The sequence below is a fragment of the Mugil cephalus genome, chromosome 20 (genome assembly GCF_022458985.1).
Source record: "Mugil cephalus isolate CIBA_MC_2020 chromosome 20, CIBA_Mcephalus_1.1, whole genome shotgun sequence".
NCBI lineage: Eukaryota > Metazoa > Chordata > Actinopteri > Mugiliformes > Mugilidae > Mugil > Mugil cephalus.
In genome coordinates, this window is record NC_061789.1 from 11,616,359 (window position 1) to 11,643,918 (window position 27,560).

Genomic DNA, 27,560 nt, shown 5'->3' on the forward strand with positions numbered 1-27,560 from the left:
TATAATAAGTCACAATTTGAAAAGTGAAAGTCTGACTTAGTATTGCAAACTTATTTTATTCAACTGAGGCGTAATATAAGTTTGAGCGAGATAATTAAATCACTTTATCATTAAATATGTTTTCTGCTGGACTAATTCTGTGTTTATCTAAATTTAAAGAATAAGGACACTGTTCTACATATTCAAACTTTATGTTTTTACTTCATTGCGTCCAGGCAGTCATCTCATATAAAATAAGTCAATGTGAATATTACATAAATACTTTGTCATCACTTAGAAACCGTCCTGCGCTTGATGTCTTTTATTTTGAAAGCAGAATTTGAACTCCCGTGCATGTGACTTGTAAGGTCTTTTATTTTGAAAAGGCGCGTCTGTGCCCTCAGATTATAGTGTGTGGATGCTGGATGCGGCTCAGTATGTGTGTAACCGCAGCCTGACCGACACACGCCGTCCTCCTCCTCCTCCTGAACACTTTGACTTCCACAAGCTCTCATCATGGACCTGGACCCGGCCGTCATCATCCCCGCCATCCTCTTCACCGTTGTTGCCATTTATTTCGCTTCATCGCTCCTCAGCAAGAAGCCCGACGCCTCCTCCTCCTCCTCCTCCTCCTCAGCCGGGAACAAGAAGCCCAAAGTCAGCCACGGAGACGACACCCCTCCGTCCAGAGCTCTCGGAGAGTCGGTCCGAGTCGAGCGTGCGGCCGCCCCGGAACCAGAGCCTCCAGCCCCGGCTGTGATAGAGGACATCGGAGCCGCGGAGAAGATCCAGGACGTCCCGTACTCAAAAGTTCAGGTAAGATCAAATTCTGATCGATCTGATTTAGAAATCTTTGAAATATAAAATATACAAAATTTTAATTATTTAATTTTTTACTCCACGTGATAAAATAAAAAAAAGAAATGTATCAATCTCAGTTTACGCAAAAAATAAATAGACATAAACACATTAATAATAATAATGTAACTAAGTAATTAAACAAGTCTCATCCATTATGAACGTAATATCAACTGTGTCCCTATTTAAAAACGTATATATTTAAATAAACGTGTTGACAGATTTGCTGAAAAGTATTAGTCTGGATATTAATTAGGAGGGAAAAATAAACTCCCCAAAAAACAGAAAACACAAGTAGAAGATTCTTGTTTTTCTCTGCTGTCAGAGGAGCTGGTGATCACAGCTAATAAACAGATAAGTGGCAGATTGAACAGTTGTGTGGGACATTATTCGGGGACGTGACACTGGCTGCTGTTGATCCAGTCTGACTGATTATTAGAGCTGCTGGGTCACTGTGTTTCCAGCTTAGAGCTCTAGTCCTGCTGCTTCCTCTTCTGCCATCTGTTTAATTGTATTTATCAGGACTCCCTGCTTGAAGCTCAGACAGCTGTCACGTTTATTATTTTGTGTTTGAAGTTAATCTTCATGATCATTATCACATCATCATTGGGCTTCACCCACAGGGACATTTTACTATCTGCTGATTTAAAGTTTAATGGGTCAGAAACTGTTCTGTGGTTTAGTTGTAGTTCTGGTTTTCTCCCCTAGGTGGTGATCATTTTCGTTGTACATGTAGCTGCAATGTTTCCTACAAGACTTCATGAAACCCTGACGTTTTTTTTTTTTCTTTTTGGAGTGGGGCTAGTGAATTATGATGCTCTCCTAACTATTAAAAGCTATTTATAAAGTATATGACATATAGAAAAAGTTTTGTATCAGTCCGTCTTTAAATTACCGTAATAACGGGAATATTGGGTTTAGTGACGAATAGCAGCAGTATGAACAGTTTATGTACATGTTGCATCCCCTGGGCAAATGTAGGTAAAATGAAATAAAGTATCAGTGAATAAATCTAATTTATAATAAACAACTCAACTTTCAATCTAACTTTGCTAGCTAGCGCTTAGAAAGTTAAGATACTTAACGTTACGTCTGGAGTTGTTTCCTTCGGGGTTTTGACCAACTAACCAAAATGGACCAAAATAACTGTAACTCGCCATGGTCTAAACATCAAGATCTGAACATCTGGTTTTAAAAAGTGGCAGTAACGTAAATTTTAGTTAGTGAAAAACACAAATAGCTAGTTGGCCGTGTCATTTCCTCCATTGAAAATGTATCAATTATTAGCTGTGGATGAGGCCTATAGAGGAGATTTAAGACTTGAAGATTGTGTCGTCATTTTGTAACGCATAAATACATGTTGCTTTTTAACCTGTCCCATTATGGATTAAGGACGTTGCTTTAAATATGAGTTTCACATATTTGACTGATTTGCATGTGCACACAGCGAAAGGCCTTAATTGGAAATCCTAATTATCTACACAAGGATGGACGCAGTTAGCCATTCAGCTCCATCTTTCAGACGTTTTTCCACTTTGAGCGGAGACCTTTAAAAAGGCCTGAAGAATGTGCAAACCGTTGCTGTAACATGCAACAGACTTACTGTCTATATTTGGAGCCAAACATGAATCCTATAATTACTCCTATGTGTCACATGTCAGAAATGGACTCTGCTGCTATAGTGAGAGGTGGAGGTGGGCGTGGCTTCTTGACCCTGTTACGTGTGGCATGAAAAGTGGCGTCCGACAACAAACTTAACATGTTTTCTTGAACACTATAAAAGGTTGTGTTGTAATTCCCAGTTTGACCTATTGGCGCCAGTATTGCGTCTCGTTGTTTGTTTTATTCTTATGGTAATATTATGGTGCAGTGTCTGGGTGTTAGGTTTTGTGCAGAACATCCTGTGAAAATGTTGTTGCCATCTCCCAGCATTTTTCAGTTTTCTATGATAATAACCCACATTTTATTTTTGCTATTAACTTCCATTTAATAAACAAAGTGATTAAATTAGTGGCTCAAACACTGTTAATGACCGCTCGTGGTCCAGACATGAAGCAGCCATTTCTTTTATGTGCTGTAAACACATCATGAACACAGATCTTGTCTCAGTGTCACTGAGCTGCAAACTCTTCTCAGCCACGCCCTCCCGCTCCTCTGATAACGTTATCCTGCACACTGAGGCCTTCTCTGTTGACTCCTCTGCTGTCTGACATGCAGCTGCCGCAGTGCATCATGGTATATCTTACAGTTGTCTTTGTGTAAACGTGCACATAAAGGCTGTCACTGTGTTTGTGGCCCAGAGCAACTGAGACACAGCGGGTCTTGTTGTTTAGGCCTCAGAGTGTGTGGGAGTCCAAACGGCGAAGTCAAAATATGAATGAAATTTTTTTGTATTTCTTGGTGTTTTATTTATTTAAAAGATTAAGTGAGAAACTCAAAGGTGGCAAATACATTTTTACAGAAGTATTACCAAGCATTACCAAGCGTTCAACCTACTGTAGATACAAATGTATGTTTCTGCCATTTTAGGTAGTTAATATAATGCTGATGAGATGTTCCAGAATCAATTTTTCTGGGAAGTTTCATTTTATTTTATTTGGCGCTATAAAAAATGGATGTGACATCACAATGATTGACAGCTGTCATCGAAACGGCTTTTTGAAACAGTCCCATGGGAGAAAAAAAAACAAACAAATGATATGTGTAGTATTTTCATAACTGGTGGAGGTAGAGCAGCGAGCAATGTTAACCAATTGCAAACCCCAGTCTAAAGCAAGTCCAATGGAAGTAAGGGTGGGTCGTCAATAACGTGGCTCCACTCTTGGACAGTACTCTGGCTCCGAACTCTCAAAATGGCTCCATCCATATCCCCAAGATTTTTTAAGTAATTTTTGGCCAATGGGAAGAAGTGGGGACGTGTTGTCCATTTTTTGTACAGTCCATGGCTTCACCCAAGTTGGATCCACTAAAATTAACTGCCACCAGCCACCAGGTGGCGCTCCACATGCTTTGGCTTCACTTTTACGGAGACGTCTCAGCGTCCACTTTTCTTTTTACAGTTTTTACAGACATGGGAAGTCGTGAACACGACTTGTGAAATTTCTAGTCACAAGGTTATGAGTCCATTAGCAGATTATCATGACCACCAACCTGTTTTCTTTCTCCTTTTCTTTGGCTCAAATTCAACCTGGAGCCTATTAGCTTTACCCTCAGTCTATTAACTTAAACCTGCATTTGTTTACTCAGGGTCAGAAGAGAGCAGTTAGATTAAGCTTCAGTTTAGTTGATCTAGCTTTTCTGTCTCTTGACACAGTAAAATTTTCTTGTGCCCATTAGCTGTAGTGTAGTCCATTAGCAAGATGACATGACCTGGGGTCTGTTACCTTTATCTTTAGTTTGTCAGCACATACCATGACCTAGGACTTAGTAGCTTTAGGCTTAGTCCATTAGCTTAATATCAACATAATGTCATATGGAAACTGCCTGTTAAGATGTAGAAAATCTCACTCTGTGACATTGGCATGTTTAAAAAGGCTAAAAGAGATAAAGCAGCCTTTTAGACTCAATGCAATAAAATGTTTAATTCTAAGCAGGGTTTATGGAGATGTGAATGTTTATTGCATGAAATTAAAAAGATTAATTTTTAATACATGCAAATGGGTTAAAACAAAAACGTCTGGCTTTTTAGATCTCTATGCAAAAAGGGAATACATGTTCCACTAACATTTCCTCTCCCTCCTCATTCTTTGAAAATTACTAACGTTCTTGCTGGTGGCGATGCAGCGCTCCATTTATGGAGATGTGAATGTTCTCGCACGAGGGCTGGTTAGAAGGAGCTCTTCTGAGTTCAGCGCAGAGGAAGAGTTAGTTACAGTTTATCATGTTATGCATCTCAGACAAACAGACAGTCACAATTTCTCAGAGAACATGATGGGTCAGTCAGAACCAAAACATAAAACAACTGTTCCGTTTCATCATTTGTTTTTATAGTGTTCCCAAATGTGTTTATCTTACTACTCTAGGGTTTGGCATTTGCAATAATGGGCCATAGATTTGATTTTAGACCAAATAACATTTCTATGCTCCACCCAACGTCCCACCTCAAAGAGTTTATTTGTTGAAAGTCCAGAATTAATTTGTGTGGACGTCCATTTGTGATGATTATTTTATTTATTTCGTCCTAATTACAATTGCTTTAATCTTATATTGTTTTAATGCTGAAATTTCACCCTTTCCAAAATGATTGTCTTTGTTTTTTCATTCATCACCTTTTTGAATTCATCATAACTTTCTTCAAAAAGCCCTGAAACAGTATAAGAATTGTGGATTATGTTCTGTTTTTGACCATGTCCATCAAGGTGTTTTTTTTGTTGTCTATGAATTAACTTTGTCATAGCAACATCTTTGTTTCCTGTGATTGTGATGTATCCCACTATTCAGCTGTCACCAGAGGACTGAACAGCACAGAGTCATGGAACCACTGAGCAGTTTTCTCGCCTGTTGTCTGACATACCTCTGCTGGTATTTCCCCCTGGCCTGGCCCTGTTCCTGCCTCTCCTCCTCCCTCTTAAGCCTGCTCTGCTCTGGCTCCTCTGCCTTATGGAGCTCTTGGCCGGGCATCAAATGCAGGAGAAAACAACGGTTTTATATTAGAGCAAAATTCCTCCTGTGTGGTGATTTCAGAGAGTTTGGCACCATCGCCACCACTAAAACACCCTGTCCTGCTTCTAGCTCACAGCTGAGGGTATAATATTATTTGAAATCCTGTGCATAAGAAAGACAGTTTACAGTGACGCTAACAGTGTCTGTGCTGACTTAAAATAGCAGCTGTTAGTTTGTGGCATAACCCAATTTGAGATAAAGTAATGAGGAGAGAGATAAGATAGTCGAGCATTAATACCTGTGGACGTTTCCCTGCAGAGAAGAAAGCATCTGTTTTATAAATGGAGGTGACGTCAGAGAGCTGAAGTGGAGATAAGGCAGAGAGCAGGCCGGACAAAGAGCCTGTGTTTAGACAGCGAAACAAGACAGAGATTCAAAATCTTGACCACAATTACAGTTTCATCCCAGAAGTTCAGACATGTCTCCATTTACCAGAGCTGAATACCACTGGAGCTTAAATCATGGGAGGTGTTGTGATGGAGAAAAACTAAAAAATTACTTTGGTTTACGCTTAAAATCAACAGTCAGTTATATTAATCAGTCTGAAATGGGTGACCCACAATCATTTTAAAGTCCAATGTTTTGTTGACCCATCCATCCAGCCCAGCCTCCTCCTGATGGCTTCCTCTTTCATTCCCATCGTAATAACTGCAGAATCACCAGCCTCTTGAAACTCCTCACCCAAATAAATAAAAATAAATAAATAGCTATTCATTATAATTCTTTGTCGCGCCAACCACCCATTGGTTCATTTTTAGTCTAAATAAAGACATGAAGATGGGCGCCTCCAAACTTCCTCCTTAGTGTTTGCTCAGGTAGGTCACTGAATTCCCCACATGCCAGCAGATCTTATTGCCTCCTTCTGCGCCTGTTAAACAACTAAAATGGATTTTATGAGTGAAGCACACAGTGTAATGTTACAGATTAGGATATATTTACCAGGAAGAGATCTCAGAGGTTGTGAAGACAGCAATAACTCAGACTAATCCAGTGTGCTAGAGCTCATTTTAGTGCTTTTTTTTTTTTTTTTTTACTTTGATTTTGTGGTTTAGTATTGTGATTACTAATATACTATCCTGGGACCAATTAGCATTAACCTCGGTCCATTTACATGATGTCAGCAGAAATTAACTTCACTCGTTTCCTCTAGTGTTGCTTGGTTCAATCATTCCCTGAAGCAGGAAAATGATTGTTGCTTGAACGCTGCACACAATGATCTCATCACTCACCCAACAAACTATTTGTCCAATTTTGGCCAGCAGTAGGCACTGGGTCTAAGTTTCATCTAAGAATTCAGTTATTGTTCTGCTGACTCACAAATGATTTCATGACCCTGCATTTAGCAGCGTTACGCTGAGCACTCTGTTTAAACAAGCTGGCTCTTTGGTGAGGAGAATATTTGGTGTTTCATAGCTCAGGAATTCAGAGGCAGAGGAAGCGACCTGGTTTCCAACTGAAGGGATGCCATTCCAGGGTGAGGGTGTGTCCGAGGGCTGCTGTGGGATTTAGATGCCGACAAGGCACGCAGCAGATTGGTTTAATAGAATCGGGCTTGATGCATGTCATTGTCCGACCTCTGATGATGCCACCAGTTGTCACTGTGCTGAGTCACCAGCAACAGGACCTGTCAGAGTCGAGGCTGGTTTGGTATGTCCTCTCTGGACCAGAAAAGACATTCATTATGAGCCTGTTTTCTGAAATAGCTGCTTCCTGTTTCTCAAGATCGTTAAAGATTATTTTAACAAAAAACCACAATCAAGCTAATCACCACACATGACTTAGAAACTAAAGTAATGTGACATCCAAAACGAACTTCTTTTGAAACCTAAAAGCCCCCGCTACACTCTAATTAGAAATAGAGGCTAATTAGGTAAGCTAAGCTAAGTAATTTCACTATTTTGCATGCAAAGGCGAGAATAAATAACATGTTTTTAACACTGATTTGACAGACTGTATTCAAACTAAGAGGACCTAGAAGCTAAAAGACAGAGAAGCAAAAACCAAGTAAGTAGATCATAACACTAAATGTCAGCACTGTTGGATGTCAAAACTAAATCTTACCTTAATGAACGTAAAAGCTAACTGGACCTAGACGTAGAGTCCAAATATGTGGCAAACCAGATTCAGCTAACTTTAAACTAACAGAGCTAAATAGTTGAGTGGGAACAACAATGAAGAAACAAGATAATCCTTTAGTTGTTTTCATGATTAATTAATAAAAGACAAATTGTGGTAGATTATTTATGTAAATACTTTCACAGCCATTCTGCTTCAAAGTGTTTTTGTTGTGTTGCCGCTGCTGTGAGTGGAGCCATGTTTGGCTCAGGCTGAAACCAGATCAGTGGCTCGGATATCGATCTGCGCAGTGTCAGCAGTTGTCAAAGACACAGACAGGTGCATCCGTGGGGAAGAGCAGGGAGGTTGTTACTGAAAGGGCAGATGCATACACTATATGTTTGAGCTCATTGTCAGGCTGTCAGGTGTTGGGGAAAGGACAGGTTGGCAGACACTGAAGAGGATTTTATTTGTCCTGGTGTCGACTGCAGACAGTGATGATGATCCTCAATCAGGTGCTGCAAGTGACAGATATTGCTCCCAAGCAACCCTATGGTCCACTCAGAGGACGGCCTAATTCAATACAGCAAAAAAAATCCTACTTCTCACACTTCTTGTCTACAAGTAAACCAGATTTCATACTACTACTAATACTTCAACATCATCTTAAATCTGGGAAAGTTCCCATCCCTAATATGTTAATTTGTGGTCCATAAGACTTGCGTGGTCCATCACCACAAAAGTCTTACACCTCATAGATGTGTTATTCAAACCACAATATATTATAAAACGATGAAATCACGCCAGCTTTTATTCTAAGTGGATAATATCTTTTTCATTGGAATCACAAGATGATTTCATCAAGTTTACTTAAACCGATTATAAAGTGTTGCAGGTCTGTTGAAAATGCTTCTTGTCTTCTATTTCAGGACAGAGCTTGTAGTCACTCCGTCACGTTGACACCCAGTCACAGCGTTTTAGCAACAACAAGCTGATAAAGCAAACTGGTGCTCAGCTCAACTGTCACTGGTTCAAGTTCTGCCACTCACATGTAACATGTTTACTCTCTTTCCAGGCTGCCCCAGAACCAGTATCAGCGCCTGTCCCAGAACCTGCATCGGCACCTGTTCCTGAACCGGTTAAAGTACCAGAACTTGTCCCAGAGCAAGTCACAGTACCAGAACTGCTCGCAGAGACAGTATCAGCACCAGAACCTGTCGAAGAACTTGTCCCAGAGCCATTCACAGCACCAGAACTGGTCGCAGAGCCAGTATCAGCACCAGAACCTGTCCCCGAAGCAGTCCCAGTACCAGTACCAGAACTGGTCGCAAATACACCATTGGTACCAGAACCTGTAGACGCTCCAGAACCTGCCGCCGAACTAGTAAAAGTATCAGAGACACTATCAGAAGCACCTGTAGGACTCGAAGCTGTCCCAGAGCCAGTCACAGTACCAGAACTATTCCCAGAGCCAGTCACAGTACCAGAACTAGTCCCAGAGCCAGTATCAGCACCAGAACCTGTTCCAGAATCAGTTGAAGTACAAGAAGTAGCTGCTGTGCCACAACCTATCCCAGAGCCTGAATCTGTCCCAGAACCTGTGTCAGAAAGAGTTGTAGTCCCAGAACCAGTTTCGGTACCGGAACCTATTGCAGTGCCTGATCTAGAACCTGTCGTTCAGTCTGAACCCCTGTCTGACGTAGTCCAGCCACCCATAACTGAGCCTGAAAAAATCGAAAAAGAGCTGATCCCTGGACCCGTTGAGCCTGTTGCAGAGGCATCCACCAATCCAGAACCAGAACCTGAACCAGAGTTCCTCCTCAATAATGGTAAGACTGTTGGATGGACTTGCTGTCAGTTTACAGTTTTATTCTGCCCTTTCACAACTCATTTGTTTGCTGATGTCCAGTAGCCTCCAGTAGTCTTAGTGGAGTTCCCCATGGTTCTATCCTGGGGCCACTTAAATGATTGAATGGGTTAAATGATTTTCCTTAATTAGCAGGTGTCCAAGAATTAACACGTGTCTGTCCAATTACTTTTGAACCTTAGGTAAGACATCTAGACTGGATTTGTGCATTAGAAGGATTTGCTTTGTTTACAATGAATCTTTGGTTTGAAAATGGCTACTTGTAGCAGATGTGTGTGGCAGACAAATCTCCTTCAGGTAACAGAGTATATCATCAACAGAATGTACAGACACTGGTTGTTTTTCCATCTGATGACGAATAACACCACTGAAACTTTCAGCTATTATGTCAAACAGTCCAGGTTCATGTATGTATGAGCATGTCTGAAAGAACAAAACATCTGTCACAGTGTCAGCTTGTGTGTATAGAGGAGGAGCAGCCATCTGCTTTAGAAGGATCATTCTTAATCTTAAAGAGAGAGACCAAGTAGCTGTACACTGACTGTTTGCCTTATGTCCTCCAACCTGTCACAAAGCGGGTGGAGAAACAGGTGTATGTCTTCTGCAGGTGCACAGGACAAATAGACCAATAGTTTGTGAGAATTTATCAAGCTACATATCAACAGAAAATGTGGTGTAAATACTGAAATATTCCCTGTTTTGATTCTGACATTATATAAAACTGATTTAGCATCAAGTCATACATATGCATATAGGTATAGTAAAGTATGTGTTAGGAAGCATTATACTTTATTAATTGTTTGCTCAATTTTTTGTTTTAATATTTACATGCTAATGTGTGTAGCCAATGTGTGTTTTATGCTAACATTTGCAACCACTTGTACATACATTATCCTCACAGAGGTTGGTGGAGTTCCCCAAGGTTCTTTTCTGGGGGTCCTTCTTTTCCTTTTTGTCTATATCCATGAGTATGTGGGCAAGTGATCATGACTGGTCTTCCAAGAATTCATGCATTTATATTTGTACTTTTGAATCTTAGTTACTGTGTGAAAGGTGCTGCACAGTTCATCACACTACCCCACTACACTACATTTTTCATCTAAATATTGTAAAGTAAAAGATGACTCTCTAATGTGAATCATAGCTTGATTTTGAACTTCATACTGTGCAACCACCACCATATTAAATTATATTTTCTTACATGCTAGCACTTGTAGCAAATATGAAATTAAATAATGTTAAACTTTGTATGGAATTAGGTTTTATCAAGTGGCATTCACTTTGCCTTACTCCTTTAGGATACCAATTAACCATTTTGCAAACAGAAGTAGTACAATTTTCTGTTTTCTGCATGCACAAGTTTACTATAAGTGTTGTGTGCTCTGTCTGCTGTTTCAGATGTGGCAGCAGCTGAAGATAAAGTCACGTTCACCCCAGGAAAGAAACAGAGCAAGTTTGAGACCCTGATGACAAAGGAGGAGATCGAGGAGGAGCAGAGGTCAGTTTAAAGCCCTCTCAGTGGAAATGACATCGCAGCATGCTTGCAACAAACCGCCTTGCTGTCTGCTGTTTACCCCATGTGTTTATTTCATCATGAGTGTGAGCTGCATGAGCAGAGCAGCTTGATGCTTTGTGGCTGTTTAAGATTTATGTTTATGTTGTCATGATCACAAAAGGACGATTTTATCTGCGGCACACTGCTTCAGTGATGACCATGGGTTAATGCTGTAACACGTTCTGCTGGATTTAAAGCCTGACTGGTTATTTACACAGAGAGCAGGTTCAGTCTCCTCCATTTCAACACGTCCTGAGGCCGAAATGAGTGAATACAGCAAGACGTTATATAACCTTCTTACATATGGTCTCCATTTTTATCTCGGTTATGGCAAAGAAGTGGCCAGAGGAGGAGAATATGGCAGAGTTTACTATGCTGGTTTATTTGTCAGCTCGGGGAGTGGACATCTGCAGCTCTCTGATTGGAGCCTTGTTTTATTTTAAACTCTAAAAATGCTTCTCTGGCTTGGCAGCCCTACTTTATTGAGTTTTAAGAAGAAGCAGGGAAAGGCTTCTTGCTCATAGCCACTTTTTTTCACTTAATTTCTCAAATGAATCCAAGTTTCTCCAGCAGAGCGGCCAAGTTTGATTCTGAGCCCCATCCAGGTTTCTCAGTCCATCTCCCCTTGCCCCTGAGATTCTATCAATTCTGTCTTGTGCTCATGTGAATGTTGTCTTCAGCTGCACATACAACATAATATTACCTTCCCAAACCACGTCGTCCTCTGAGGCTGGGTATCAACAGCTTAACAAACTTTTTGTCTGAATCAGGGGGATGCTTATGCCAAAGAGTGTGTCCCTCATTAGATTCTGCAAAAAAAAAAAGAAAAAAAAGAAAAAGAACTTAAAGAGACACAAAACAACTGCAAAGATACGCAATGTGACAGCAAAGGGACCTGAAACGACTTCAGAGAGAAATAAAATGACTAAAAGGAATGACAACTGACCTTTAAAAAGATGTAAAACAACCACAAAGAAATGCAAATCAACTGCAAACAGACACAAACCAAACTCAAAGGTGCATAACAGGACTACAGAGATACAAAATCAACACAGAATGCAAAGTAACTCTGCAAAGAATCAAAATTGACAGCAAAAAGTTCCAAGTTAACCAGAAAGAAATGCCAAGTGGCATCAAACTGGGGTAAGACAAATGCACACACAACTGAATTGCAAAGAGACACGAAACAACCACATATGCACAAACTGCAGCAAAATAAATTAAGCTGAAAGATACACAAAGGAACTACAAAGACACACAAAAGAACCACACAGCGTGACTGTATAGGTACATACAAAATGACGGCAGGAAACAAAGCAAATGCAAGTCAAAAAAAAGTGACAGCAAAGACACGAAAGCAGCTGTGACAAAACCCAAAAGTGAGTGCAAAGAGAACCAAAACAACCAATCAGAAGAGAACCAATCACGTTTGCATCAATAAAATTAGAGATTTATTCCTGTGTGCTCTCTGTTTAATTATTGTTGGTGAGCTTATTAAAGTGATACCCAGCCCAGACCTGAACTTTAATTCACCCATCTGTGTGTTTATGTTCCTCCTCCGGATGACCAAAGAATAGCGACCATTTCTTTTTCCTTCATTTTTTTTTTTTTTGTGTCTTTCTGGACTGTGTGAGCGAGCGCCGAGTCCTACTGACACCATCCACCTTTATCTTTTCAGGATAGAGCTCACGTCAGATTTTACCTCTCTGTAATCAACCTCAGCAGTGTGTTAGGAGGCAGATGGTAAGGTGATGCTCCTACTGAACGTAATCTACCCCCGATGCCTCCCCCCCACCGCCCCTCCCTCCAATTCCACCCTCTGCCAGACATGCAGCCCCAAACCATCCCCAGCTCCCAACACCTGCAGCAAGGACAGACTGATGCTGATCAAAACACTCCGCAGAGACGCCATTAACAACTCAGACATTTGGACACGCTGAAACACACTTCTCTTTAGTCTTTTATAGCAAAACTGAACACATGGTAGAGTTACTTCCTTCTTAATGAGACCATCAGCTGTGCTGCGTCAAACTAGTCAAGCTCTAAGCTAGTCAAGCTCTAAGGTGATGAAGGTCAGTCAGTCCAGAACATTTCATCAAATATCTTCACTGATGAAGATGAAGGAGACATCTAGTAGAAGAAAAGAAATACTTGTTTGATCACAACCTCCACTGTTGACTATCAGAATCAAACTACTGCAAATAAACCACACCACCGTCCCATCATTAGTTCTTCAGCTGGACCTCCTGAGTTCAGGAGGTCCTGGGTTGGAGCACAGAGTCAACATGACGACCTCCTCCCATCCACAGAAGCTTTAGCTTTAGCTTGGCCTTGATATCTTCTGTTTGATTCCACACTGTAGATCATAAAAGTCTAACACCGGACATCAGAAGTCGAACATCTGCTGGTAAATATTGATTAGTGGTCAGTCTATCCCTGCTCATCCGCTCCTCCCTCCCTGGCCCCGTGAACCCCACCCCTCCCTCGTCTTCTGTCCGTTCAGTGCCGATGAATGGGTCGTATGAGTGCGTGTTTACAGCCAGCTGTTACGCCGATCCAGATGGCAGCTGGTTATCCTCTCACTACTCACCTCCTGTTAACAGGAAGCCAGCCAGCCAGCCTCTTAAACGCCCTCTCACTACAAACCAGTTCACACTCTTTGTGGAAAGAAAGGGGAATCTGGTGAGAATGTGGGTCAGGTGTGCTCTGAGGGGATAAGGCATCCATACAAAAGGGAGCTACGTGAAGCTTCGTTGGGCTTAAAGAGGAAACAACGGAAGAAATCTTCATGCTCCATATGAACATATGAAACTTAGCAGAGTCACCACAGCTGACACATATTTGATGGAGTGGGTGTGGACAGCTGTGATTAGCAGCCTCCTGTTAGACTTCCTGTCAGGTTCTGGCAACACTTGAATATTTTTGTTACCAGGGTTCACCCATGGAAGACTATTTCAAGCAGCAGATTAAAACTCAGACTTCTGCTTCTTGTACGTGAACACCCCCTCCTGGTCAAACACAGTAACTACACACAGGCAACAGCAGAGGACACAAACTGTCAATGCTTAATTTTTCCACTGACTTTTTCATCAGTGGTTACTCTTTTTATGCTTGGAAATTCGTTCAAACTTTATTTACATGTCACTTTTCATTCAGGGCGAAGTAAACAGGGAGTCAGGTTAATGCACTCATACAGTAAATACAGTTGCTATATGTATGTATCTGCAAATATCTGCAAACATATGACAATAGAATTACAAAATAAGATGCTGCTGTTAAGCAATCAATAAATAAATAATGTAGGTTTCCACAGAGATGCATTAAATATAGATGCTAGTAGATTTCACGTATGTTTCTGTGAGGTTCACATGAGAGGTTAAGAAAACCGAAACAGAGACAGCAGCTGGTTCGCAGCCGCTCGCTTCGTTCATGTCTTTGTATCCGGCCTCGACATTTGTGTCAGCTTCTGTCCACCTGTGCTGCTCTCCTGCTAACCCTGCATGCTGCCCGCTAACACCTCAGCTGACGGTGAGTGCTGACACTCACACCTGAGCCTTTGTTTGTTCTCTCAGCTGTGAACTGAAGAGCTTCCAGTGACTCACAAGGTTTAAAATGTGATTGCAGAGCCTGCAGCCTCCCCTCTGTTCATATTTTACTCACAGCATTGTGACCTTATTTACACATCAAGTCACACACTGTCTTCTGTAATTATAGTTATACGAGATATATTTTCACTTTTCTGCTCAGTCTCTGTGTAATCTGTGAAATTATAAGATCCCTAAACGTACTAAAGTGTTAAAGTCAGCTGTAGAGTTAGCAAACAACATGTAGTTTGAAACAATAATTTGGTTTTACAAGTAATAAATATAAATAAATAAGTTAACCGAATTTCCCACAGGATAAATTAAATTTATTTATTTATCTGTACCATGATCATTTATACACGTCTTTCTGTGTTTTACAGTTAACTAATTAATCAGCAATCATAACCTCTTTCTGTGTGAGGAAGATAACACATAATAAAGATAATTTGTCTTCGAGTCAGATGTAAATTTCATCTTTTAAAGTTGTGTTTTAGATCAGACACGGAAGAGTATTAGGGCCACTCATAGGAAAAACAATTAGAGGAGGTAGATTTTTTTTTCATCATGCACTTTGAGAAAAATTCTCGAAATTAGATTTCGACTTTTTTTTTCTCAAAGTGCATGATGAAAAAAAAACCTACCTCCTCCAATTTTGTTTTTTCTCATGGGTGGCCTTAGTACCCACCCGTAAATAAGCGATGCCCTCTCATGTATCTCCCTCCCTCTTCCAGCTGATCTGTGAGGATGAGGAGGAGCTCTGACGTGACGAAGATCTGTCGTGTTTCCTCTGACACTGATCACAGATCTGAGTCCTGAGCGGCTGCTGAGCGGAAGACGTCTTCACACCGAAGTGCCTTAAGGAGTCATACGTTTTATTTTAGCAAAAGAGCAGAAACAGCGTGCAGTTACTCTGATTACCTTAAACTAAGTTCACACACGTATATGCAGCAGTAAACTAACGGCGGCCGAAACGTCCCGCAGGCTTCAGTTTGTTTAAATATTAAATATGGAATAAATGTGTGAGAGTATTGATTCTCTTGTTTGTGTGTTTCTTTTTTTTAATAAAATACATTTGCAGAGCTTTCGTTTAAGGTGGACATTTTTACGGGCAGCAGCACCATCAAGTGGCCATTTAAGAAAACGTCACCGGACCCTAGTTTATGATTTGCGGATGAAGGCAGTGAGAAGTTTGTAAATGAAGACAATGAAATAAAAATGATGTTTTGTGCGATCTTTGAGTCCTTCGTGTGTGTATCGCAGCAGTGGCGGCAAATAAAACAGCTAATCAAATCAAAACATTAATCAAAAGTATGGATGTGAAGTCGCGTGTTATGAATTTCACATTCAGTCGGTTATGCGTCACCACTATTTCTGACAGAGAGATAATGATAGAACAACAACAATCCATAAAAATAATAGTTATTATTGTGAAAGCAGAATATGTATCTTTAATAAATGAGAGAGACAAAATGATAAATGTTCACAATTACTAAACGGAAAAGAGAGAATGCTTAAATATTTCTTTAAAATAGCTAGATTCAGATTTGTAGACATTTTATAGAATTGTTTTTGGATTATTTTTAGATGAAAAGTTAGTTTTCTACTTCGTTAGTTATTCGAGTTATTTTGGGCTAGTTATTTTAAACTTTGTTTTACACGTGGTTTTGTGGTGGACATAATCTTGGAACATCTTCCATCTCTCCATGTAAACTAATCTGGATCCTGTGTTTAGACTTGACTTTAATTTGGGACTGGTTTGGAACCTGGATTTATACTTTGTTTCAGACTTAGTTTTGGACTTATTACAGTATATATATTTAGTTTTTCATTGTTTTAGACTTCAGAAATCTTGGAAAACTTCTCTGTTCTCCACTGTCCTGTCCTCTGAAACAGGACACTTGACTTTGGACGTTTTATACTCATTTTAAATTTAGTTTTGGACACATTTTGGACTTATTTTAGATTGGCTTTTTTGTTTGTTTCAAACTTTTTATTACTTTTATTTCCTTTCTCAGTTTCTCAGTGGAGTTTCGGAGCGTACCAGTTTGTATTGGTTTGGTTTGCTGCAGAATGAACCTGGGGCGTTGTTGGTGAAGAGTCTAAACATGTAAAGTGTTTGTGTGTGTGTTGACTTCCCAGGGTGCAACAGGAGCAGCTGGCGGCCATCTTCCTGCTGCTGAGGGAGAACCAGGAGGCGCTGGGGGAGGTAACGGAAGGAGAGATGGAGGAGCAGCTGAAACTCTACTCACTCTAAACCAAGGCAGCCTCCATTCATCATCATCATCATCATTATGCTCAGTTACCATGACAACACTGACTCACCCCATCCACAATGTCCATACTGTACAGTGTCTTAAAGGGTTATTTATTTGCAGTCATGTGACACTGACATTTGTGACATCACTTCCCGGCTCATTTGTGAGGTGTGCTAGCTAATGATGAGCTTAAGAGGAGAGCTGGTGGATTAGTTACAGTTTTTCAGTGTTCATGCTAAGCTAAGCTAACAGGGTGTGGTTTCTCCGAAGGAGGACCTTCACCCCCAGGTTTTGTTCACAATGAACTGTGTGTTTCTGTTTCTCCTCCTCTTTAAAATTCAGAGACAAACTGAACAGCACTGGAGTGACAATAGTACAGCTAATTTAACTTTTAGCATTTGGCTGTTATGTATAAATACAGTAACAACAACACGAGCTACAGATAGTGACACGTTTGTCATGATGACAGTTGTTTGTTTCTAAACCTTTTATTCTGATAAAGCTTCATCATTATAATGAGTTACAGGATCAGTTGCATACTTTTGTACTTTCATGTGTTTCTAATAGACATATAGGGCAAAAAAGAAAAAAATCATGAATAAAGTCCACACATTTTACTTCAAAGAGAAATATTTATTCAAGTAATATTTAAAATATCTAAAAAAAATAATCATTATTATTATCTTACTAATATTGGTGTATACACCATATTTTGAAAAGATTTTTTTTTTCTGAAGTTAAATTTAGATTTTTTTTTTTTTTTACTTTGAATCACATGTTCTTTGATAGCTGTTATTTAATCACTTATCCTTACGTGTGTTTTGGGGATTTACTCACTGGATTTGTTATCTTAAATGAATTCTTAAATAAATATCTTAAATATTAAATTCTGTAATGTCTTTTTCATGATAATAAATAAAATAAAAATATTTTGCTGGTGATGTAGGTTTTGGGAATGGACGTGTTTCACTCACTATATATCGACATCTATAGCTCTGTGCTTTATTTCCTCGCTTCTTAGCTTTTCCTTTGTTAATTTGCAGTAGGGTGCATTTTAACCGTCTAAATATCTAATAACTGGCTAAGACGTATTTTCAGTAAATGATAAAACTCCACAAGACCACGCTGTAATTTTTTAACAGTAGCTTTGACTGTTTTGTCTTGATTCTTGCTGATTGTCTTTGTCTTCTTGTTCAGTTCATTGGTGTAATGTCCCTGTTTCTCAGCCATCTCCTTGATCTTCTTCACTAGCTCGGACACGTTGGGCTCTTCTGTGTTGAAAACAATGCATCCGCCGAATTTTCCCATGAAGCTCCTCTGTATTATAGCGCAATCTTCCTCAGTTATGATTTCATCACTCATGACAACGCCCAAGAAGAACGCCTTCGAATTTTTATTACCCTTCAAGATGATTCACAGCGCGCTCTTCCTCTGTAGTAAAAGGCTCCTTCTCCTTCACATACAGGAACACGTGAGGACCAGGAGCAGCACGTAGGATGCATTTCAAGAGCTCCTCTGTTAACTTCTCTTTAGTTAAGTCGGTGCGGAGAAGACCAGGAGTATCGATGAAAACCACCGGCTCCTTCTCATACACTCCTTGGGTCACCTCGCACTCTGAACCACAGTACTCCGCTGTACTCTCCTTCCCAAGGATGGTGTTGATGAGTGAAGTCTTCCCAGCTCCGGCCTTTCCCACCACCACAATCCTGAGCTCCTCTGCAGGAGAGGTTCACACAGACATTGTTAATATTATCGATCTTTTCAAACCAGATTTCTGTTTTAATCTCTCAACAGATGTGAATTTGCTGTGTAGTTGTCACATCCAGCTCGGCAGCACCTGGTTGTGCTTCACTGTATCTCTGTTTCGTGGGGATTTCCCGTTTTATTTTGAAGCCCCGCCCTGATGTGTCTCACCTGTGCCTTATTGTTCCCCTTGTATTTAGCCCATGTGTTCCATTCCCACATGGCCGGTCTAACTGTCTTTTTACTTCGTGGCAGAAACATACCAGCCTGTTCCAAGTGTAGTTTGTGGTTTTTCCCCTGTTCCTTCAAAACTCCACAAAACAACCACTGCAACCCTTCACATTCACAAGCTCCAGGTCTAGCTCATTAGACTCTGCCCCTCGTCCCATGCAGAAAGCCACCACCGTCAAAACCCACAGTAATATTTCCTATACTGAGCACAGCTTTACCCTCTCGCATTAAAATCACTTTTCTGTTGGGTCTAATAGGGGCTCTGCTTTCACATTTTTCTATTGTGCATGCTATGAAATAAAATCTTAATTGTAAGACCATGTCAACTGTACTATATACTGGACACTGGACACCAAATGTTAAGATTGATATAATTCTTTGCTTGTCTTTCTGTTCACGCAGCACAAATATTAACAAGACGTTAAACAACACTACTATTCAGACAAAAACAACAAAATGGTGTAGATTAAACAACATGAAATGTCCTTACCCATTGTTATGTCTTGCAAAGTCCGTTGGTCTTTGAAGTCTTCACAGTTGTCTTGACGCTGTGTAACTGAACAGTGCGTTAGCCTTATTTATATTATAAAGCCACTGCGGTTCCCTCCCCTTGAACATGTCACCTAACCAGTTTGAGAAACAGTCAGCTTCTCACAGATGCAACTGGGAACAGAAAAACAGAGGTTCAAACAACATTGAGACATACATCTCCTCAAGCCTGGACTGTACCAGGTCTCGGTTGCTGTAATATGTGACGTTATGTGTTGTAGTCCCCACAGATCAGAAATGTTCCAGTAGTTGGTCAACTACTTTCCCATAGCTAAACACCCAACTGTTACAGACAGTACAACATAGGACTTGGTGTTTTGCAAATACCCTGACATAGTAATCTGGAACAGTTGTAGAAAATGGTTCAGGTCTTTATGGCAATGAATGAAAATTTAATGGGGCCCAAAGTACAACCTTGGGGGACACCGCATCTTCCAGAAGCAGGAGCAGAAAAAAGGTTACCTATGTCAACAGTCAATAATCGATCAAAGACCGAAAATATATATATATGTATACATACACACACATTATAAATATAAACAGAGATGCAGAGAGTGAAGATATATATACATTTGCTTTTTTTGTGTGGCTTTTTTTCTTTTGCCTCAGTTGTGTGGAGTTGATTTTTTATTCAGTGACTGAGGTAACATGGAGGCTAAGCGGCCAACAATCGGTGACTCCTTGATTTGTAAGTGAAATAATGGGCAAAGGCACTGATAGACACGATTTCAGTTGCAATTGTTAAATCAACTTGGAATTTAATGAATTGCTACTACATGGACAGTCATTCATGAGTTTTCACATTTAAACATTAAATCATCAAGTTAACATTTGACATGTTTTTGATGTTTTGTGCAGGCTTCCTAGACAATTAGTTTTGTCTTGAGACAAAAAAAAACTGAGCATTCAGAGGTAAATAAGACTAAAGAAAACTGGAAGTCCTCATATTTTCTATCATGTGTGTAAATGCAACATAAAAATACTCCCCTCAGCTCTACTATACAGCATTTTGGTGTCTTACAGCTTAGTTTGGGCTGTTTTTTTCAGTATCATTCAGACACGGCTCCAACTGTTTCCAGACAAACCTTCTGGACTGAAGCTGAAACCATGAAACCAGCAAAATGAAACTGTTTTTTGTGACTTTAGCCAAGGAACCAACAAAGAAAAAAAAGGGGGATTGTCAATAATCTCACAAAGTAAAGTTGATTCAGGAGAAATACAGATCAAGCAACAAAAAATACACGTTATCATCAGATCATTTGATCAGAGTGAATAAAGATCAAAGCTGTAATGACCTGAACATTTGTTCCACATTTAAACACTTTAACTACAAGAAGTAACCGTCAAACATACTGTTTATGGGGTGTTTTTACTCTTTATTTACACAGTAAAAAACAACAACAAAAGAATATAGTCAATTCAGTCACAATAGTCTGGTTTTTAGGCTAAGACATAAAAACAAATAAAGAACAATACATTGAAATAACTGAATATATACAGATCTCCTTTAGAAGACATTTGGGGTCAGTTTCAATCCAGATAAAAATTATGCGTAAATGGAAATCCCATTTTTTACTATTCAGAATCAGGTAATCTGTCTTAGTTTTTCAGTTACACAATTTTTAAGTTCTTATTTTAAGGGAAAACACAAAAAATATATAACTTTATTATATAATAAAATTATTACTATTATTTATATTATATATCTTAATTATGACCCCTCATCTGAGCCACAACAAATAAACAAATATACATAAACAAATACATTGTAGATATTTAAAAAAAAAAAAAAAAAAGTAGTAAAAAGTAGTAAAAATAGTTAACAACATAAAGATAAAGGGTTCTTCTTAACCTGAGGAGGAGCGACCAACATTTTCAAGATGCATAATAATTATTGAAATGTGTTGGGAGATATTTTATTTTGACTTTACTACACTGAAAGGATTAATTGTTAGCCTATGCCTGCTTTATCTACAAGTCAAGTGCAAAATATGAATACAAGTATATACACTTAATGATACAAATGTTGTATTTTTTGACCAGTTTATGAGTTTCACTACATTTTTTTCCTGAAATCCACCTTGAAATCCTACCCCCTGTTTGTTTTTGGATCAAAGTTATCTAAATCCGGCTGAAACGTTTTGAGGTTTGATCCAGATTAAAACTAGGATTGGATTATGTTATCTAATCCGAATTCAGAATCCTTCTTGCCTTTTTGAACAACCCATTTTTTAACTAAAATCTGATGAGATTAATTTTGAACAAACTGGCCCTTGGAGATAGGAGGACTTTTGACAACTCACTATATGATGCATCACTTCACTAGGTCTCTGATGCATATCCCTAAACGTGCTATTATAAAGGCCAGTATCCCACCCAATACAGCTCCTAGCAAAGCTGCCATCTTGGACGTCAGCTCACCCTCAGAAATACATTGCCCGATCACAGCTCCAGCAGCTAATCCACCTATAACAGATACTTTAAGAGTTTTTAAATCGCCTTCCCTTCTCTGCAGTTTCAGTGCTTTTTCCTCCTGTTTGAGCTGTTGAATACAGTAGAAACTTTCTTTTGAGATCCTGCTCAGCAGTGGAGGGTTTTTAGGGTCACAATTACCATCGATGTTAAAAAGTGGTATTGCAAACCGTTGTCATCGATTAATTGTTTGAGGTCTATATTTTTATCTGAATTAATAAAATCTCTGATTTTACTTTCACCCACATCCCCTGTATGGGTGAACAAGATCATAGTGTAGCGCAGAAATTCTTTGCCAAAAGTGCACTGTAGAATCTCCAGTGTTTTTTCTTCCTTTTGAAGTCTTCTTTCATCACAGCAGGACCCTTCCTCGGTTGACCAGTGGGACCCAATTTCAGGCTGACAACAAGCGCAGCCTGGGGTGTCAACTACAACCACTTTTTTATCACCAATAATCTCTGATTTCTTTTGACACTTTTTTGTGTTGAGCCCATAAGAGGGCAGATGTTTTGGGAATGGCTGTGTTCCACTCAGGATGACGTTTCCTGCAGAGGTCTTCCCAGCTCCCAACTTCCCAACCAGGACGACGACGTTGTGGATTCACAGTAGGCCTATCTGTTGGAGAGGATTAGAATATGAATAAGTGTCCCAGCCATGATCTCCGTGTCTTCAGCACTGACTACACAGTAGTTTTAGGTCTGTGTATGTTTTGGTCATTGGATTTTCCGTTTAGAAAAGACATTAAAATAATAATAATAATAATAATAATAATAATATATAATAATAATAATAATAATAAAATTTAGTGGTTATTTGATTTTATTTCAGAATTCAAAAATTAAAATTGAAATTTCGTTTTGTTTATCAGAATGGATGAACTGAACTTTAAAAACCTGCCAATCCGATTTCCATTTTCTATTTGAAAGGATAAAAAATAAAAGAAAACTCAAAAAAGCAGCCGTTTTTCATACTTTGCAACTGGAAGTTGACGCAAGTGCGCCTATGACGCACTGTGTTTATGGCAAGAGCACCCAAATATATGACTTCTACCTGTAGTTTCACTAGCCCTGGCTAAAATGTCCTTGGAACAATTTCCTGATTATATGTAGTTATTTATTAGCTGAAATATGCAGCTTCTCTGGGAGTCTTTTATTGTTTCGGAAAACAGCGTGGGCCTATTGATGCACGTCCATCAACTTCTGTTACACAGTGCCATCCTTATACTTGCTCTTACTTTGAAATGACAACTTCAAAGTAAGAGCATTGTAAAATATCAATCAACCTTCAAATCCAATAACCAAAATATAAATGGACTGTTTTAACACACAAATGTGCCTCAGTGAAACCCGTTTCACTGAAAATGCTGAAAAGCATCCATTCACTGATCTCAAATTACTAATTGGTTCAATTTTGGTAACTGATTTGATGCTAAAATGGCACAAATGCCCATTACTGCTCAGACAAACACATGACATCAGAGCACACACTTTATAACAACATCTTCAGCAGCAAGCACTGCTACATCGACGTTATATTGTTATCTAATCTCTCACCTCTGTCTTTTCAGTTTCTTCATCTGTAATCATGATTATTATTTAAATAGTCACAGAAAACCCCATAATAAATCAAAGACAAGGGAAAGAAATGCTGCAAATGATTCACCCCAAACTCCCTGGATGTAAAAAGAGAGGTTTAAAAGAGAAGCTTATATTTCAAGAAATTACCTTGCCTATTACTGCACTCTTCACTTGCCATCTTTGTTTCTCAAAATCAGCACTTCTGAGTGGTGACTGGTCTTGTTGCAGTCCAGATGTTCTTCTGACTATTTCCACTTCACCACTACATTATAGCCTGCCAGCAGGTCCACCCCAAGAAGGGGGATGTGCAGGAGTACATTCCACAAGTCTCAAATGTCTCCTTGAGATTTACGCCTTCAAGGCAAATATCTGTTTGCAGCTGTTGTATAGTGTTGTGTTGAAGATAGAGGTAATCGCCACTGACTGAGTCTTGTCTTGCATTAAAAAGATTTATTTCAAGAGAGGACAATGTCCTGACATCTGGTAAATAACCTTTAACCTTTCAACTTTGTTTACATTTCACAAGACTACCGTCAAATCTTAACAATATCCACCAACCAGCACCTGTAAAGCTCAACAATTAACATCTAATTAAACCACTTAACAATAGGAACGTGAATATTATATTGTATTGATCTAAGTGATTCAAAGTCCCACATCATCAATATCTGAGTAATACTGCACAAGTATCTACCACACACACTGACTTTACACTTATTTTTCCTTAAATATGTTATAAATGTACGTCTTTGATCAGGAAGGCAAAAGCAGAGTTCTATTTAACAGAAACCCACAAGAAACTTAAATGATCCAATGAACTTTTGGAAGGTGGTAAAGTCAACTTCTGGTGCTGCTCAGTAAAATGAGCTCCCTTACCTTTTGGTCAAAGACTTTGCCTTACTGAGTTTGGTGGTGGTGCACTAGCGACCTCTCTGAATGGAGGGCCACCTCCTGGCGCCCTTCCATTTCCAGTGGAGGCCATATTAGAATGAATTGTGCTTCAGTTCTCAGCTAAATCATTTTCATTCAACGCGTGACAAATTCGAACATTCAACATTCTACATAATCAACATAACTTTAGTTGATAAAATCATGTGCACAAAAGGGATGTAAATGAATTGTTTTGCATCTATTAACTTTATTTTTGTAGATTCAAAGCCTGTTGTTTCTCAATTTTTCAGTGTGGTGTTTCTCATTTTTTCACTGTAGAGATCACTAAAGGTGTGCCACATGGATCAGTCTTGGGGCCTATTTTATTTTTTTATAAATTATCTTTGTGTCAATATGGGCTAATATTGTGTCAGGCTAAAGCTAGGTTTCTACTATAGAAATCACTAGTGTTTTTTTTCAAGGAGCCCATGCTTGTGTATTCAACTTTTTTCTTTTTTTTTTTTTTTTACCTTTGATCGACTATAGAGGTGTGCTGTATATGTATATGTACGCTCCATCTTAATGATTATCAGCTTTGGACACTGTACATCACAATGCGCCAACCTGAAAATGTCAGAACTTGCATCTTTAAATGACTTTCGTCGTTTCCTAATGGATCAACAGCGAACATCAATGGGGCATGTTGTCTGGCACCAAGAACCATACCACATTCAAAGTCACTTAAACCCCCTTTCTTCCCCATTCTGATGCTCGGTTTGAATTTCAGCAAGTTGTCTCGATCATCTCTAAATGATTAAATGCACTGGATTGCAGCCATGTGATTGGCTGATTAGCTATTTGTGAACAGGTGTACCTAATAAAGTAGCCAGTGAGTGTATATTGGAATATAGAAATACATGCACGTTTGTCTATTCAGTTGACCTTGGCTCAGAAAAGGATGATTTACAGTAGTTTCACATCATTATAACAGTTTGAACAAAATGAATATGATTGGTTGGCTACAGGTGGAGAGGAGTCGTGGTTTAGACTTAACTCTCCCATCGTTGGTGGACGGGTCGATCTGGACCCCTGGCCACTCCAGTCCTCCAATCTGCTGGGACAGAGCTCTAGAAACAAACAGAAAACCCTTCCTATCTGTCCCTTCCTGAGCTAAGCCTCATATTTCTCTCTCGTGCCTGCTTCCTTGCTTGCTACACAGTGTGTTTACATGCACAGCTTAATGGAGCAATGCCCTAAATTCGACTTTCTGAATGCACTCCCTGTCCGAGTTTACATGCAACGGAGAAAATTGAATAACTAACAGGAACATGTCCTCCTCCTCCATACTAGGTGGCGATATGTGTCTTGTCAGCAGGTTAATTCAGTGTTGATACGTCCCGCTTTCCGGTTGACCTATTACGTGATATAATACACAACTCATGCGGCAGAACAACAACAGGACGGATAAAAGTTAATCTCGTAGGTGGTTCTTCTACCAGTTCTGTTTACCTTCTTCTTCTGTGACCACCTTTCTTGGATGTTATCTTTTATTCCAGGGTTACATGCCAGCAGCGGTTGTGGTGCTGAGTCCAATTGAGTAATGCGTTTAAATGCATTTGGTTGTCCAGTTAGAGTCGGATTAAGGTAAGTAAACTTGAACAAGACTATTGCATCTGACCCTGTCAATATCAAAGACTTCATTCTTTATTGATTATATAAGTTTTAGTAATGTAAATGTGATAATATTCACACTTGTAATTAAAATCTAAGAAAGCTCTACTAGTTAGCACACATTTAGATGAAAATAATAAAAATTGAACTGGTGAATACATGTCAAAAAAGACTACATTAAATAAAACAAATGCATGTCTCACATATTCCTAGGGAGCTGGCAGTAAGTGTCAATGGTAACATGTATGCTAATTTTTATTCTATTTTTTTGTTTGACAGTCTTGCACAGTGATTTTAGAGCTTAGTGATTAATCCCATCCAAACAACTGTGTGTGTCATTTTGGGCACGTTTATTAATTAAGTTGCCAGAGAATCAGAGTTGGAAAACTTTATTCATCCCACAGAAGGCAATTATGTTGTTTATGTCACTGTCGCAGTATAACAACAACAAAAAAAAAACAATAATACATCACTGTCTATAGAGGACAGATAACACAGCTAAGTAATGACACAATGCAGGAAAGACAATGAAACACCCCCGACTGACCATATTTAACCAAGAAAACAATAATTCCCTCACCTTTGAGCTTAACCACACACAGAAAAAAAAACAATAACAACACATTATTTAGGCTTTAATTACCAAACTAATGAAGCTAACACCGTGTCCCATCCAATAAAGTAAAAATTAAATGTACATGTACAAGGTATTGGTATTAGTAAAGTATAAGCATACAATTATAGTAAAAGGAATAAAAACTTTTTTTTTTTTATTTTAATGTTGCTGGTCATAAACATTGAGCTCATTTTCAACTTTTTTACATTTGTCCTCCTTGTCTAGTGGCATTATTATACTCAATGCCCAAAATACCTCCAGCTGTCATATTAGTGTAGTGCAAGTGTCAGAACTTGAGTAGAAGTATACTGGAGTACTTGAGTAAATGTACTCCATTACATTACACTACTAAAACTGCAGTTATGTCAAATTTTACTGTGTTACTTATGTTACTCAGCAGGAATAAATCTGGTGCTTCATGAAGTACAAAAAATAGAATAAAAGAGAAGCTCCTTGTCTTAAGTCTCTGGCTCACAGAGTTCAACATAGTTCAAAAGAGTCAAATTTAGTGCCTTTGTGATCCTTAAATTTCAAAATATCAGTTATTAACAGCAAACAATCAGTGCTGACCGCTGAATGTAAAGATAAAGGCACCGTCTCGGATGTTTTTTAGTATTATGGAATTTTTTCACTGCTTGCGTTTTTTTAGCTACAATAAATGTAAACTGATCAACTTTCCTTTTTGAAATTGAAGTTTTTATTGATCTCACAGCCAGCATGTCATGCAGGTAAAGTTCCTTTTCCCCTGCTTAGCCTCTCTGCGACTACACTACTCCATAGTCGCTCAAAAGCACTTTTCTACAGCCTTCTCAATACATTTCTCAATGAAATCATAAACATCCTCTCCCAAGAGTTTAGAAAGGACTTCTTTAGACTCGGCAATAATTATGTCTTGTAAATTTACTTTTGGATCCATTTTTTCGTAAAATTTGTTGGTGTAATGTCCCTTTTTGCCTATCTCCTTGATCTTCTTCATTATCTCAGACACGTTGGGCTCTCTTTTGTTGAAAACAATG

General features: G+C 39.1%; 2 protein-coding genes across 4 annotated transcripts; one reads left to right on the forward strand and one right to left on the reverse strand.

The window, feature by feature from the left end:
• The first annotated feature begins 398 nt into the window (after nucleotides 1-398).
• si:ch73-366l1.5 (FILIA-N KH-like domain-containing protein) lies at nucleotides 399-17,760 on the forward strand. 3 transcript variants are annotated; one of them, XM_047571547.1, is made up of 5 exons: nucleotides 399-795; nucleotides 8,630-9,383; nucleotides 10,820-10,919; nucleotides 12,655-12,719; nucleotides 15,292-15,791. In XM_047571547.1, the coding sequence occupies exons 1-4, from the start codon at nucleotides 496-498 to the stop codon at nucleotides 12,686-12,688; spliced, it is 1,188 nt and encodes a 395-aa protein (XP_047427503.1). In that variant the 5' UTR covers nucleotides 399-495; the 3' UTR covers nucleotides 12,689-12,719; nucleotides 15,292-15,791. The 3 variants fall into 3 exon arrangements, with proteins under 3 accessions (XP_047427503.1, XP_047427502.1, XP_047427504.1); XM_047571546.1 differs by lacking the exons at nucleotides 12,655-12,719; nucleotides 15,292-15,791 and adding an exon at nucleotides 16,700-17,760; XM_047571548.1 differs by lacking the exon at nucleotides 12,655-12,719 and having other exon boundaries at nucleotides 400-795.
• On the reverse strand, nucleotides 17,288-19,429 carry LOC124997670 (GTPase IMAP family member 4-like). Its single transcript, XM_047571564.1, has 2 exons — nucleotides 19,280-19,429; nucleotides 17,288-18,531 (listed from the first exon to the last, which is right to left on the reverse strand). Exons 1-2 carry the CDS (start codon nucleotides 19,281-19,283, stop codon nucleotides 18,212-18,214), a joined length of 324 nt encoding a protein of 107 aa, XP_047427520.1. The 5' UTR covers nucleotides 19,284-19,429; the 3' UTR covers nucleotides 17,288-18,211.
• Between the last annotated feature and the right edge of the window lie 8,131 nt (nucleotides 19,430-27,560).